Source organism: Oncorhynchus clarkii, chromosome 25 (assembly GCF_045791955.1).
Source record: "Oncorhynchus clarkii lewisi isolate Uvic-CL-2024 chromosome 25, UVic_Ocla_1.0, whole genome shotgun sequence".
Classification (NCBI taxonomy): Eukaryota; Metazoa; Chordata; class Actinopteri; order Salmoniformes; family Salmonidae; genus Oncorhynchus; species Oncorhynchus clarkii.
In genome coordinates this window covers 36,126,685-36,141,601 of record NC_092171.1, presented here as the reverse complement: position 1 = coordinate 36,141,601, position 14,917 = coordinate 36,126,685, and the positions used below count along the sequence as shown (strand labels likewise).

At 40.8% G+C, this 14,917-nt stretch overlaps 1 protein-coding gene across 1 annotated transcript; it reads right to left on the bottom strand.

Moving 5' to 3' along the window:
* Positions 1–2,283: 2,283 nt before the first annotated feature.
* Positions 2,284–10,554, bottom strand: LOC139384011 (required for meiotic nuclear division 1 homolog). Its single transcript, XM_071128638.1, is given in 13 exon segments — positions 2,284–2,340; positions 2,507–2,623; positions 2,934–3,054; positions 7,153–7,229; positions 7,402–7,466; positions 7,612–7,718; positions 7,961–8,061; positions 8,794–8,833; positions 8,930–9,005; positions 9,123–9,228; positions 9,507–9,975; positions 10,420–10,443; positions 10,445–10,554. Coding segments are annotated over 13 exon segments (1,407 nt in total). The 5' UTR covers positions 10,516–10,554; the 3' UTR covers positions 2,284–2,307.
* Positions 10,555–14,917: the final 4,363 nt, after the last annotated feature.

Sequence of the window (14,917 nt, the reverse complement as noted above, 5' to 3'; positions counted from 1 at the left end):
AGATGTTGCTTCAATATATCCACAGAATTTTCCGGCCTCATGCCATCTATTTTGTGAAGTGCATCCCATCCCGTCCCTCCTACAGCAAAGCACCTCCACAACGTGATGCTGCCAACCCCGTGTTTCAAGGTTGGGATGGTGTTCTTCGGCTTTTTCCTCCAGACATAACGATTGTCATTATGCCCAAACAGTTGTTTTTGTTTCATCAGACCAGAGAACATTTCTCCAAAAAGTATGATCTTTGTCCCCATGTGCAGTTCCAAACTGTAGTCTGGCTTTTTTTATGGCAGTTTTGGAGCAGTGGCTTCTTCCTTACTGAGTGGCCTTTCAGGTTATGTCGATATAGGACTCTATACTGTGGATATAGATACTTTTGTACCTGTTTTCTCCAGCATCTTCACAAGGTCCTTTGCTGTTGTTCTGGGATTGATTTGCACTTTTCGCACCAAAGTACGTCCATCTCTAGGAGACAGAACACGTGCGTGGTCCCATGGGGTTTATACTTGCATACTATTGTTTGTACTGATGAACGTGGTACCTTCAGGCATTTGGAAATTGCTCCCAAGGTTGAACCAGACTTGCGGTCTATTTTTTAAAACATTTTTCCCATGATGTCAAGCAAAGAGGCACGAAGTTTGAAGGTAGGCCTTGAAATACATCCACAGGTACACCTCCAATGGACTCAAATGATGTCAATTAGCTTATCAGAAGTTTCTAAAGCCAAGAATTTTCAAGATGTTTAAAGGCACAGTCAACTTAGTGTATGTAAACTTCTGACCCACTGGAATTGTGATACAATGAATTATAAGTGAAATAATCTGTAAACAATTGTTGGAAAAATGACTTGTCATGCACAAAGTAGATGTCCTAACCGACTTGCCAAAACTATATTTTGTTAACAAGAAATTTGTGGAGTAGTTGAAAAACAAGTTAATGACTCCAACCTAAGTGTATGTAAACTTCCGACTTCAACTGTAGATATTGGCTGGACCCCGAGCAGTCCTCCGAGCCAGATAAAGGGGTTTACATACAGCTTGAAGGACCACTCCGAGCCTCTCAGGGCCTTTCTTACATACAAGTTATGGTTCTGTCACTATGGTTCTACCTATACTAAATAAAGCAAGACACGTACAGTACTTACAATATGCAATTAAGTTTAATCCACTATTTTAAAAATCAAAACACACAAAATATTTCACACAGGAGATGACAGCTGTCACTTCATTTAAGTGCTGTTGATCTTCATGGATCACATCGTGAACCTGAATAACATTTGACATGGTAAGACCATAGACAATTAGCATCTTCTGAATAACATTTGACATGGTTAAACCATAGGCAATTAGCATATTCTGAATAACATTTGATATGGTAAGACCATAGGCAATTAGCATCTTCTTATTGACCTGAAGCTCTAATAGGGCTCAGCTTCTTACAGACCAGTCACTGGGTTCATGAGACATTGGATTGGTTGTTTGAATTATCATACAGTTTGCTAGAATGAAGACATAAACAGAAATGTATGTCTCCAAATAAATAAATAAATAAATACAGTTAATCAATACACATAGGCAATTTTAACTTTAAATACAAACAAACTCAAGCATATAAAGCCCCAAACACCATTTCTATATTAAATGAGTACATTTGGATACATATTTTGAACAGAAATCCAACAGTTACAAAGTGAGCTAGTGAGACATTTCCTTCCTCATTTCCTTCCTCATTTCCTTCCTCATTTCCTTCCTCATTTCCATTTTGTGGCGCAGACACTGGTGATTTGCTTAAATGTGAACTTCTTTTTAGCCTCGCTCCACCAACCAAAATCCCACCTTCTACAGTGATATTTCTCCATTTGTATCAAGGCTGTCCTTCCATTGAAAATGTGTTACTTCTTGCAACGCCTCACCTCACGACTCCTTTCCCACGTGTGACCTACTTGTATGTATGTACTGACATGCATGTGTAACTGATAGATGACCACACACTACATGTTTTTACATTTATGTCAATTGTAAAGTATTTTTTGTTATGTGTAAGACCCCTGTAAGACCAGCTGTTGTTGGCTAATGTGGATCCTAATCAATCAAATCCCATTCCATCGTTGCAAGTTTTAACGAACAGTAAGTCTAACGTAGTTGTGCCATTTTCTTATGTTCAGTAAGTTACCTTCTTTGGGGTCAAAGCTTAACCTTCTTTTCAATGTCTTGTTCATTATGATCATAATGTAATGTACTTACATAAATAGGTATCTGTTAGTCTTTTTCTTTCCTTAAATGTGTATTTTAGCATCGCTGATGAAGCTCTTCAGAAAATCATTCTGCCAACTTCAAACAACACCTGAAGAAACCAAACCAAAATATTAGTGAGAGGATATAAAACATTGAATGATGAGGCTACATTTTGTTCTTTATAATGCTAGAAACAATATAATCTTAAATCATAACCATCACCAGAACATAAACCATGTAGTTAGAGAGGTTTGTGCGCGTTAGGGGTTTCTGACCTCGATAGTGATGAGGATGACGATCATCCACTCCAGCCGCAAGCTGTGCTTCTCACTCAAGTGGTTCCTCATTAGGTCTGTCAGCTCAGTGCAGTGCTGCAGTTTCTCATTCACTACCTGAAAAACAACAGGACAACAGGCCCCACTGCTGCAAATGGATTTCAATAATTTCTTGCATAATGACAAGCATTTTTTAAGGTTTGCTGCCTATGACTAAAGTGGACTATATCACAGAAGAAACAACATATCTACATTTACAAGTAATACTGCATCTGCTTCCAAATCAAATATTATCAAATATGATCCATAAACTCATACTAACGATGAATAAGACACAGACCATATGTAAAATATATGTACCCATGACAGTAAATCGCTTTGGATAAAAGCATCTGGTAAATTACATATAATTATTATTATATTATACCTTGACCCGGCGGTTGATGTTGAGGAACTGACAAGTCTTGTCATAGAGCATCTCCAGGTTCTCTCTGTCCCAGTAGAAGTCTGGCGTGATCAGCAGGTCAGAGCTCAGGTTGATACAGTGTCTGGAACAACATAACAGCAGGTCAGAGCTCAGGTTGATACAGTGTCTGGAACAACATAACAGCAGGTCAGAGCTCAGGTTGATACAGTGTCTGGAACAACATAACAGCAGGTCAGAGATCAGGTTGATGCAGTGTCTGGAACAACATAACAGCAGGTCAGAGCTCAGGTTGATACAGTGTCTGGAACAACATAACAGCAGGTCAGAGCTCAGGTTGATGCAGTGTCTGGAACAACATAACAGCAGGTCAGAGCTCAGGTTGATACAGTGTCTGGAACAACATAACAGCAGGTCAGAGATCAGGTAGATGCAGTGTAAAATGTAATACAACTCAGTTTGTACAAATGTTTTATAAAACAAGAGTAGGGCTGAACCCAAATATTCGACTGGTTGATAGGCTGTTGGTCGACCGATATATATATTTTTTAGTCGAGCAGTAGCAAATAAATAAATACACACAGTTTGGACACACCTTTATTTTTTACTATTTTCTACATTGTAGAATAATAGTGAAGACATCAAAACTATGAAATAACACATATGGAATCATGTAGTAACCAGAAAAAGTGTTTTATATTTGAGATTCTTCAAAGTAGCCACCCTTTGCCTTGACCGTTTTGCACACTCTTGGCATTCTCTCAACCAGCTTCACGAGGAATACTTTTCCAACAGTCTTGAAGGGGTTCCCACATTATGCTGAGCACTTGTTGGCTGCTTTTCCTTCACTCTGCAGTCCAACTCATCCCAAACCATCTCTATTGCGTTGAGATTAGGTGATTGTGGAGGCCAGGTCATCTGATGCAGCACTCCATTACTCTCCTTCATGGTCAAATAGCCCTCACACAGCCTGGAGGTGTGTTTTGGGTCATTGTCCTGTTGAAAAACAAATTATAGTCCCACTAAGCGCAATCCAGATGGGATGGCATATCGGTGTGATAGCATGCTGGTTAAGTGTGCCTTGAATTCTAAATAAAATCACTGACAGTGTCACCAGCAACGCACCCCACACACCATCACACCTCCTCCATGCTTCACGGTGGGAACAACACATGCGGAGATCATCCTACTCTGCATCTCACAAAGACACGGCGGTTGGACTCATCAGACCAAAGGACAGATTGCCAATGGTCTAATGTCCATTGCTTGTGTTTCTTGGCCCAAGTAAGTCTCTTCTTATTATTGGTGTCCATTAGTAGTGGTTTATTTGCAGGAATTCGACCATGAAGGCCTGATTCACACAGTCTCCCCTGAACAGTTGATGTTGAGATGTGTCTGTTACTTGAACTCTGAAGCATTTATTTGGGCTGCAATCTGAGGCTGGTAACTCTAATTAGCTTATCCTCTGCAGCAGAGGTATCTCTGGGTCTTCCTTTCCTGTGGTGGTCCTCATGAGAGCCAGTTTCATCATAGAGCTTGATGGTTTTTGAGACTGCACTTGAAGAAACGTTCAAAGTTCTTTAAATTTTCCACATTGACTGACCTCCATGTCTTAAAGTAATGGTAGACTGTCATTTCTCTTTGCTTATTTGAGCTGCTCTTGCCATAATATGGATTTGATATTTTACCAACTTGGGCTCTTCTGTATACCACCCCTACCTTGCCACAACACAACTGATTGGTTGAAAACGCATTAAGGCACACCTGTTAATTGAAATGCATTCCAGGTGACTACCTCATGATGCTGGTTGAGAGAATGCCAAGAGTGTGCAAAGCTGTCATCAAGGCAAAGGGTGGCTACTTTGAAGAATCTCAAATATAAAATAAATGTTCATTTGTTTAACACTTTTTTTGGTTACTACATGATTCCATGTGTCATTTCATAGTTGATGTCTTCACTATTCCTCTACAATATAGAAAATAGTAAAAAATAAAGTAAAACCCTGGAATAGGTGTGTCCAAACTTTTGACTGGTACATTATATGTCTTTTTTTTAATGGCACATAAGACACCGGGCTTATTTGCACCCATTTCAGTGAACTAATCCATTGAGGAGGCTGAGACTAAATCATCGCGGAGGCTGAGACTAAACCATCGCGGAGGCTGAGACTAAATCATCGCGGAGGCTGAGACTAAATCATCGCGGAGGCTGAGACTAAATCATCGCGGAGGCTGAGACTAATCCATCGCGGAGGCTGAGACTAAACCATCGCGGAGGCTGAGTCTAATCCATCGCGGAGGCTGAGTCTAATCCATTGCGGAGGCTGAGACTAAACCATTGCGGAGGCTGAGACTAAATCATCGCGGAGGCTGAGACTAAATCATCGCGGAGGCTGAGACTAAATCATCGCGGAGGCTGAGATTAATCCATCGCGGAGGCTGAGACTAAACCATCGCGGAGGCTGAGTCTAATCCATTGCGGAGGCTGAGACTAAACCATTGCGGAGGCTGAGACTAAACCATTGCGGAGGCTGAGTCTAATCCATTGCGGAGGCTGAGTCTAATCCATTGCGGAGGCTGAGTCTAATCCATTGCGGAGGCTGAGACTAATCCATTGCGGAGGCTGAGACTAATCCATTGCGGAGGCTGAGTCTAATCCATTGCGGAGGCTGAGTCTAATCCATTGCGGAGGCTGAGTCTAATCCATTGCGGAGGCTGAGACTAATCCATCGCGGAGGCTGAGACTAATCCATCGCGGAGGCTGAGACTAATCCATTGCGGAGGCTGAGTCTAATCCATTGCGGAGGCTGAGTCTAATCCATTGCGGAGGCTGAGTCTAATCCATTGCGGAGGCTGAGTCTAATCCATTGCGGAGGCTGAGTCTAATCCATTGCGGAGGCTGAGTCTAATCCATCGCGGAGGCTGAGTCTAATCCATCGCGGAGGCTGAGACTAATCCATCGCGGAGGCTGAGACTAATCCATCGCGGAAGCTGAGACTAATCCATTGAGGAGAATGCAAGGATGGCACAGTCCAAGAAAAAGGGGAGTGTGGCTGCAAAATGCACGTCTCTCTCCTGCCAATTTGTGCACATTCATTGTTTCATAACTTCAATTGTGTGAATTGTTTGCGTTTGATTGTTAGTGTCTATCAATTCCCCATGACATATAACACCAGTAGTACATGTACTGTTATCTACAATGTTTGTCTGCTTACGGTAATATCTGTTAATACATGTTATTATTCCAGTCTTTTACCGTTCTCATTGTCGGAGTGAGTGGACACATAGGTTTGCAGAGCACACAACCTATGCTACACTTGTGAGAAACAAGTTTTGGTTCATTTGATTCCATTTAGGAGATTGTCAATTTAGTCATTGTCTTTTGTTTGGAGTGCTCCTGTCAATGTTGAGTAACCTGATTACGCATAAAAGTAGGCCTATAGGCTACCTGGCCTGCTCACAAATGTAGGCATATAAATGTGCCCATTTGGGTATCTCATAGTATTTCTGATTGGCTTTAAGCACCACCCCTAATGAGCTGCGGAGCTCCTCAAAGTCATGTTTTTTTCCACCTCAAACAGCAAGCTAACAAAGTCTGTTTTTACATTCATTGAGAATGACAAGGCAATTTTTACATAGTTGGCAATGGCAATATAAGTTACTTTTAGGTTTGTATCATTTACGCTGGGATAGAATTTTGATTAACCACATGACAATGATTTTGAGAAACAAAGACTTATTATAAATTAAATTAAACTGTTCCATGAAAATGTGCATATGAAAACCGTAACTGGCATGCAGATCGGTAGAAATGGCAAGATAAATTGGCATTCCACATGAAAACTTTTGCAGACTCCACGTGTAGACTATTACTGATATCTTCAGGAGAGTAGTGGCAGAATCTGCGAAAGCCAGTAGGAGCGGGAGGAGGATAGTCGGGACAGGTTAAGGTTTTTATCTTCTGGTCATCTTGATCTCTGGCTCCCTCTTGAGCAATTTCTGTCTTACTTCATTAAACAGTGAGCTTAAAGCATCAGACAAGCTCAATGTATACATAATTGATTTCATTAAAACACATAAAGTGTGTCTATATATGAAGAAAAAAAAAAAACTGTTTAAAAATGTTTACCAATTGATTGGAACAGACGACTTTCAGGCGACCAAGATTTGTTATAGTCCAGGACAGCCCTAAATAAGAGTCACAGCTTTAAATTGACTTTACCTCAGAGAAAAGAGTTCTCCGATCTTCTGCATAACCTCTGCTCTGGACAGCTTTATTTTATTCCCAGATTTCAGCATCTGAATGGGAAGTGCATATAATCTAGTCAGTTGGGAGGAACCTATGGCAAATGATTTTTACAGCGACAAACAATTCGTAATGATAATTTTACGTGATTCTCTACTCAAGATTTGAGATTATTGTTTCTCAAGTGCGGAGATCCAAACTGTACACAGATTATTGTTAACCTACCTCTGGAATTGACTGAATCGACTCCACAAAGTCATCCAAAGCCACCTCCCATATGGCCAGTTTCACTGAAACAAAACAGACGGGAGAGCAGTATCAGACTGTAAGGATAAATCACAACAGTAGTGTATATACACACCTGGACCGTTTAACAGTAATGCTATGTTTCATACATTAACAAAAAACAGTAACATGAAAAAGGTTCCAGCTAACCTGACAAAGAAAGGGCATTTGAAAATGCAAATTTATCCAGCACGGCCTTGTCAGGATCTATTTCACTGTTCAGCAGGAAGTTACCACGTTGTAGCTTTGAGTTTCCCCTGGGTTGAACAAAAGACACTGATCACTAAAGACAACAATTGACAAATTGTGCCCTATCCCAGGAGAGTAATAAAATTGTTATCATCCAAATGAAAACTAAATAAACGATAAATGTTAAAGACATATCATATTAAGTCATTTATTTTTCAGAAATCTACAATTACATTTTACTGTAATCTATATAACATGATTGAAACTGCAATCATTGATCTGTAACGACCAACCATATCAGGTGACATACTCTCCAATAGTGTAGTTGATCTCTTCATTTTCCCAGTGGACCAGAGCTACCTCGTAGGGATGAATCTCATGCCGCTCCAAGAGCCTCATCACTTTCTTCATCTGAAAAACAAAGCAGTTCAATAGCAAGAAATGTCATTATTGATCTGTAACTGACAATATCTTCAGCTCCCTCTACAAATCACCTGCTAACATGCTGACCACACCGCTGGCATTGCAAAATAAATGTACACATACATGTTATTCAATCACTGCGCCCACACTGCTCGCAAGCGTCTGCGCGGCCAGGCGCTAAAATAGAACTTGGTTCTATTTGTGATGCTCAAAGCGCTCCAAGTCCTGCCTCTCCCATCTCCTCATTGGTTTTTATGAGCATATACCCATATGGGTGATTGAAAGATGAACTGAGGTCCACACTCAATTCATCTTTTGTGGTAATGCACCATAAAGTTGGTTGCCAACTATCAAATAAAGTCCAAAGAAGAAAAAGAAGCCTGAAGGAAGGAGGAGAGATGACGAGAAATTAATTTGGTTTACCGTTTTATCTGTGGATTAATTGTCGGAGTAGAGGAGCTTGTGCATTTCAGCTAAAATAACAACCCAATGTGTATATCCCTGGACAAATTAGCTAGCAACAGCAAGCTAGCTAACTAAATTGCTATAAATGTTTATTGCTTTTTGACCTGGTCAGCATGTTAGACTACCTGGTTCAAGAGAACCACAACTTCCCTTAGTGTTTTTTAAGCGAGTGTGATGTGATCTTTTTTTGTTATTATCAGAACTATAATTACAATTGTGACTTCTTATGTGCAATAGGATCAGAATTCTTCTTACGGTTTTCTCTTCAACATTCCAAAAGACCACTGATCCCTCCCTAGAAGTAAAAATGGCTTAATTAATTCTGACTCAAAACAAAACAATAAGCTGTGTAAAAGACATAACAATAACATACAGAAAAAAGAGGACATACCTGAAGAAGAACATTGTTGCATTATCACTGGGTTTTTGGGCATTGTCAGTGCATATTACAAGTGCATTTGAGGCATCTGAAATTAAAATATATTATAATCAAAATGTGTCTTTTGTTACATTGCACAGCCATGAAAAGAGTAAGCAATTAGCCTACAGTAGCCATGAAGTAAAGTAAAAAGGTGTTGGCCTACCTCTTGGTAAATCTACTTCGTAGAAGCCGTGGGCTATGAGGTCATGGCAGAGTGTTGGCAGATGGTACTGGTCTGCTGTTGCATAGGCAATGCACTGCATCATATCCTATGGGGTCAGATAGAACATTGATTTAAACATTGTTAATGACATTTTAACCCCACATTATCAAGAATCAGAATTGGGTGATATCAGATGTTAAGATAGGGTTCAAGTCTATATGCTCTGATGTGTGTGGGTCTGTACTGTCCCTGTATGTACCTCATACAATTTCCTCAAATCTATTCCATTCACACGTCCATTCAGCCCACCATCCATCCATTCATTCGTTCATTTATTAAGCATCTCCCAGTCCCCTAATCTGATTGATGGACGGACGGCTTCACCTTGTCCTCCTTTGGGGTCGGCTGATTGGTTCTGGATGGTTGTTTGGTCCTGGGGCCTTTAGGAATTTTTTTCCCACTTCCAAGCACGGTCACTGGTTTCATCACTGATTTAACAGGAACTGTTGAATAAAACCTTCTCTGTATACTGAAACTCCAGTGTCTGGTGGAGGTGGGCTGACCAGGGACAGCTGATAGTGACTGAACACAGGTGTTAAAATGTCGTGCAGCATACAAAACATCTCGTCTGACAGTCCAGCCATGGTGTTGGACGTGTGTGCTTGAGTGACACGTCCTATGATGACCAGAGCCTGTGGTGGTCCAGGGAGCTAGTAGAGTTCTAGGTGGTACATGCGGCTTGGTAGGGTCTGACAGATTGACAGAGGTGAACCTATAGGCACATGTCCTACTCCCCAAAGGCTTCTGGGTCCTCAGTCGGCACAACAGTGTCCAGAACATGTTATGGATTGGACTATACACAGGAATGCGAAGAGATGAGAAAACATAAGCATACTGTATTGACTAGCTAAATCATGGAACCAACATATCTCTGAGGTTTATTCTACTCAAGAGGAACCAATTTGAATACTTTCACACAAAGAAATGCATCATGGACAGTACATTACTAACGTTTTAGCTATATGCATTCATTTCTTGTTTCAGGAAAATTGACCTTGGTTGAATGGAAATGCATGCAATAGCTAAGTAGCTAGCCAGATGACAATAAAGGTTCCGGACATTATGGTCATTGGTTACTAGAATGTATCTGTTCCTGATGGTCACAATAAAGCACGAGGCATGTATGCCACATCAACCCGTCCATGAACAAAGGCTCGTGCACAAGCACTTGCAAGGTAGCTAGTTAGCTTCAAATCAATGAGAGTTATAGCTAGCTAGTTTAAAGAAAATAACTCACCAAATCAGGCTACTAAAACAAGAAGATGCTTGTCATGTTAAAATAACTACAGTATCTGCGTTGAGTCACATCTAACTCGGTGTGAGCAATGTGCATTCGATGAGCATGACAGTTTGAACGCAGCCTTGTTGTGCATAAAGTCAATTTGAACAGCTACTGCATTTCCTGGTTGCGGTGACGCAATTTTGCGTCATCCTCGACTAGAGGATTTTGAACAACAGCACCCCTTGTGGTAAAATGAGAGACAACGTTTTCTGTTGCCTGGAAACTCTTGGAAACCGCACTGTATCGCAGGCACTTGGTTGAAACCATCAACTAAGAACTCCCCCCTATACAGTTGAAGTCGGAGGTTTACATACACGTAGGTTGGAGTCATTAAAACTCGTTTTTCAACCACTCCACAAATGTCTTATTAACAAACTATAGTTTTGGCAAGTTGCTTAGGACATCTACTTTGTGCATGACACAAGTAATTTTTCCAACAATTGTTCACAGACAGATTATTTCACTTATCACAATTCCAGTGGGTCAGAAGTTTACATACACTAAGTTGACTGTGCCTTTAAACAGCTTGGAAAATTCCAGAAAATTATGTCATGATGTTTAGAAGCTTCGGATAGGCTAATTGACATAATTTGAGTCAATTGGAGGTGTACCTGTGGATGTATTTCAAGGTCTACCTTCAAAAGCAGTGCCTCTTTGCTTGACATCATTGGAAAATCAAAAGAAATCTCAGAAAAAATATTGTAGACCTCCACATGTCTGGTTCATCCTTGGGAGCAATTTCCAAATGCCTGAAGATACTCTGTTCATCTGTATCAATCAATCAATCAATCAAATGTATGTCACAAAGTGCTGTACAGAAACCCAGCCTAAAACCCCAAACAGCAAGCAATGCAGGTGTGAAAAACTCCCTAGAAAGGCCAGAACCTAGGAAGAAACCTAGAGAGGAATCAGGCTATGAGGGGTGGCCAGTCCTCTTCTGGCTGTGCTGGGTGGAGATTATAACAGAACATGGCCACATTTTTTAAATGTTCATAGATGACCAGCAGGATCAAAAAATAATAATCACAGTGGTTGTCGAGGGTGCAGCGAGTCAGCACCTCAAGAGTAAATGTCAGTTGGCTTTTCATAGCCGATCATTCAGAGTATCTCTACCGCTCCTGCTGTCTCTAGAGAGTTGAAAACAGCAGGTCTGGGACAGGTAGCACGTCCGGTGAATAGGTCAGGGTTACATAGCCGCAGGCAGAACAGTTGAAACTGGAGCAGCAGCACGGCCAGGTGGACTGAGGAAAGCAAGGAGTCATCATGCCAGGTAGTCCTGAGGCATGGTTCTAGGGCTCAGGTCCTCCGAGCGAGAGAAAGAAAGAAAGAAAGAGAGAAAGAAAGAGAGAAAAAGAGTGAAAGGGAGAGAGAATTAGAAAGAGCACACTTAAATTCACACAGGACACCGGATAAGACAGGATAAATACTCCAGATATAACAGACTGACCTTAGCCCACCGACACATAAACTACTGCAGCTTAAATACTGGAGGCTGAGACAGGAAGGTTCGGGAGACACTGTGGCCCCGTCCGACGATACCCCCGGACAAGGCCAAACATGCAGGATATAACCCCACCCACGTAGCCAAAGCACAGCCCCCACAACACTAGAGGGAAATCTTCAACCACCAACTTACCATCCTGAGACAAGGAGAAAAGCCCACAAAGATATCCGCAAGGGCACAACCCAAGGGGGGCGCCAATCTGTACAAACAATAGTACTCAAGTATAAACACCACGGGACCATGCAGTCGTCATACCGCTCAGGAAGGAGACGCGTTCTGTCTCCTAGAGATTAATGTACTTTGGTGCGAAAAGTGCAAATCAATCCCAGAACAACAACAAAGGACCTTGTGAAGACGCTGGAGGAGACAGGTACAAAATTATCTATATCCACAGTAAAACAAGTCCTATATAGACATAACCTGAAAGGACGCCCAGCAAGGAAGAAGCCAGTGCTCCAAAACCTCCACAAAAAATATCATACTTTTTGGAGAAATGTCCTCTGGTCTGATGAAACAAAAATTGGACTGTTTGGCCATAATGACCATCGTTATGTTTGTAGTAAAAAGGGGGAGGCTTGCAAGCCGAAGAACACCATCCCAACCGTTAAGCACGGGGGTGGCAGCATCATGTTGTGCAGGTGCTTTGCTGTAGGAGGGACTGGTCCACTTCACAAAATAGATGGCATCCCGAGGATGGGAAATTATGTGGATATATTGAACCAACATCTCAAGACATCAGTCAGGAAGTTAAAGCTTGGTTGCAAATGGGTCTTCCAAATGGACAATGACCCCAAGCATACTTACAAAGTTGTGGCATAATGGCTTAAGGACAACAAGTCAAGGTATTGGAGTGGCCATCACAAAGCCCTGACCTCAATGCTATAGAAAATTTGTGGGCAGAACTGAAAAAGCGTGTGCGAGCAAGGAGGCCTACAAACCTGACTCAATTACACCAGGTCTGTCAGGAGCAATGGGCCATAATTCACCCAACTTATTGTGGGAAGCTTGTGGAAGGCTACCCAAAACGTTTGACCCAAATTAAACAATTTAAAGGCAATGCTACCAAATACTAATTGAGTGTATGTAAACTTCTGACCCACTGGGAATGTGATGAAAGAAATAAAAGCTGAAATAAATCATTCTATCTACTATTATTCTCACATTTCACATTCTTAAAATGAAGTGGTATCCTAATTGACCTAAAACAGGGAATTTTTACTAGGATTAAATGTCAGGAATTGTGAAAAACTGAGTTTAAATGTATTTGGCTGAGGTGTATGTAAACATCTGACTTCAAATGTAGATATTCTGTTTTATTCATAAGGCGACCTAACCCACAGAAAGATAATGTAAAGTATTGACACAGCAACAGAAGGCAGATAACTGGATAAGGTCAAATAGAAATGTCATGAATAGAACTGACTTTATTCTACATGTCATGGAAGCATGTTTGTTCCACTTAGGGACAATTCGAAATTTACTGTGGTGGGGGATGGTTTTTCCCCAGATTTACATTAATCATTTTGCAGGTTTTACTATATAATGTCTTATATATAGCCATATTTCCTCATCTGTTTGCATGGCCTCTCCTATCAAGGTGTTTTGGTACCTCCCTTATGCACTTTACTTTTTGCATGCTTTCTATACAAGTCAACTGTCTATCCTGCCCTCTGTCCATAGTGACAATAGTGGTATTGGGATCGTTTTGTCAAGATCAGTAAGGTTTTCCCCATTGTGTTACGTTACAGCCTTATTCTAAAATGTATTAAATATTTTTTTTTCCATCTTATCAATCTATATACAATCCAAAAACCAAAAACACTTTTTATACAATTTTGCAAATTTATTACAAAAAAAATAAGCATATACAGTACCAGTCAAAAGTTTGGACATACCTACTTATTTCAGGGTTTGTCTTTATTTTTACTATTTTCTACATTGTCGAATAATAGTGAAGACATCAAAACTATGAAATAACACATATGGAATCATGTAGTAACCAATATATATATATATATATAATATTTGAGATTCATCAAAGTAGCCACTCTTTGCCTTGATGACAGCTTTGCACGCTCTTGGCATTCTCTCAACCAGCTTCATGAGGTAGTCACCTGGAATGCATTTCAATTAACATGTGCCTTGTTAAAAGTTAATTTGTGGAATTTCTTTCCTTCATAATGCGTTTGAGCCAATCAGTTGTGTTGTGACAAGATACAGTAGGGGTGGTATACAGAAGATAGCCCAAATAAACAAAGACAAATGACAGTCCATTATTACTTTAAGACATGAAGGTCAGTCAATCCGGAAATTTTAAAGAACTTTGAACGTTTCTTCAAGTGCAGTCTTAAAAACCATCAAGCACCATGAGGAAACTGGCTCTCATGAGGACCGCCACAGGAAAGGAAGACCCAGAGTTACCTCTGCTGAAGAGGATAAGTTCATTAGAGTTACCAGCCTCAGAAATCGGCAATTAACTGCACCTCAGATTTCAGCCCAAATAAATGCTTCACAGAGTTCAAGTAACAGACATCTCAACATCAACTGTTCAGAGGAGACTGCGTGAATCAGGCCTCCGTGGTCGAATTTCTGCAAAGAAACCACTACTAAAGGACACCAATAATAAGAAGAGACTTACTTGGACCAAGAAACACGAGCAATGGACATTAGACCGGTAGAAATCTGTCCTTTGGTCTGATGAGTCCAAATTTGAGATTTTTGGTTCCAACCGCCGTGTCTTTGTGAGACGCAGAGTAGGTGAAAAGACTGCATGTGTGGTTCCCACAGCGAAGCATGGAGGAGGAGGTGTGATGGTGCTTTGCTGGTGACACTGTCAGTGATTTATTCATAATTCAAGGCACACTTAACCAGCAGGGCTACCACAGCATTCTGCAGCGATATGCCATCCCATCTGGTTTGCGCTTAGTGGGACTATAATTTATTTTTCAA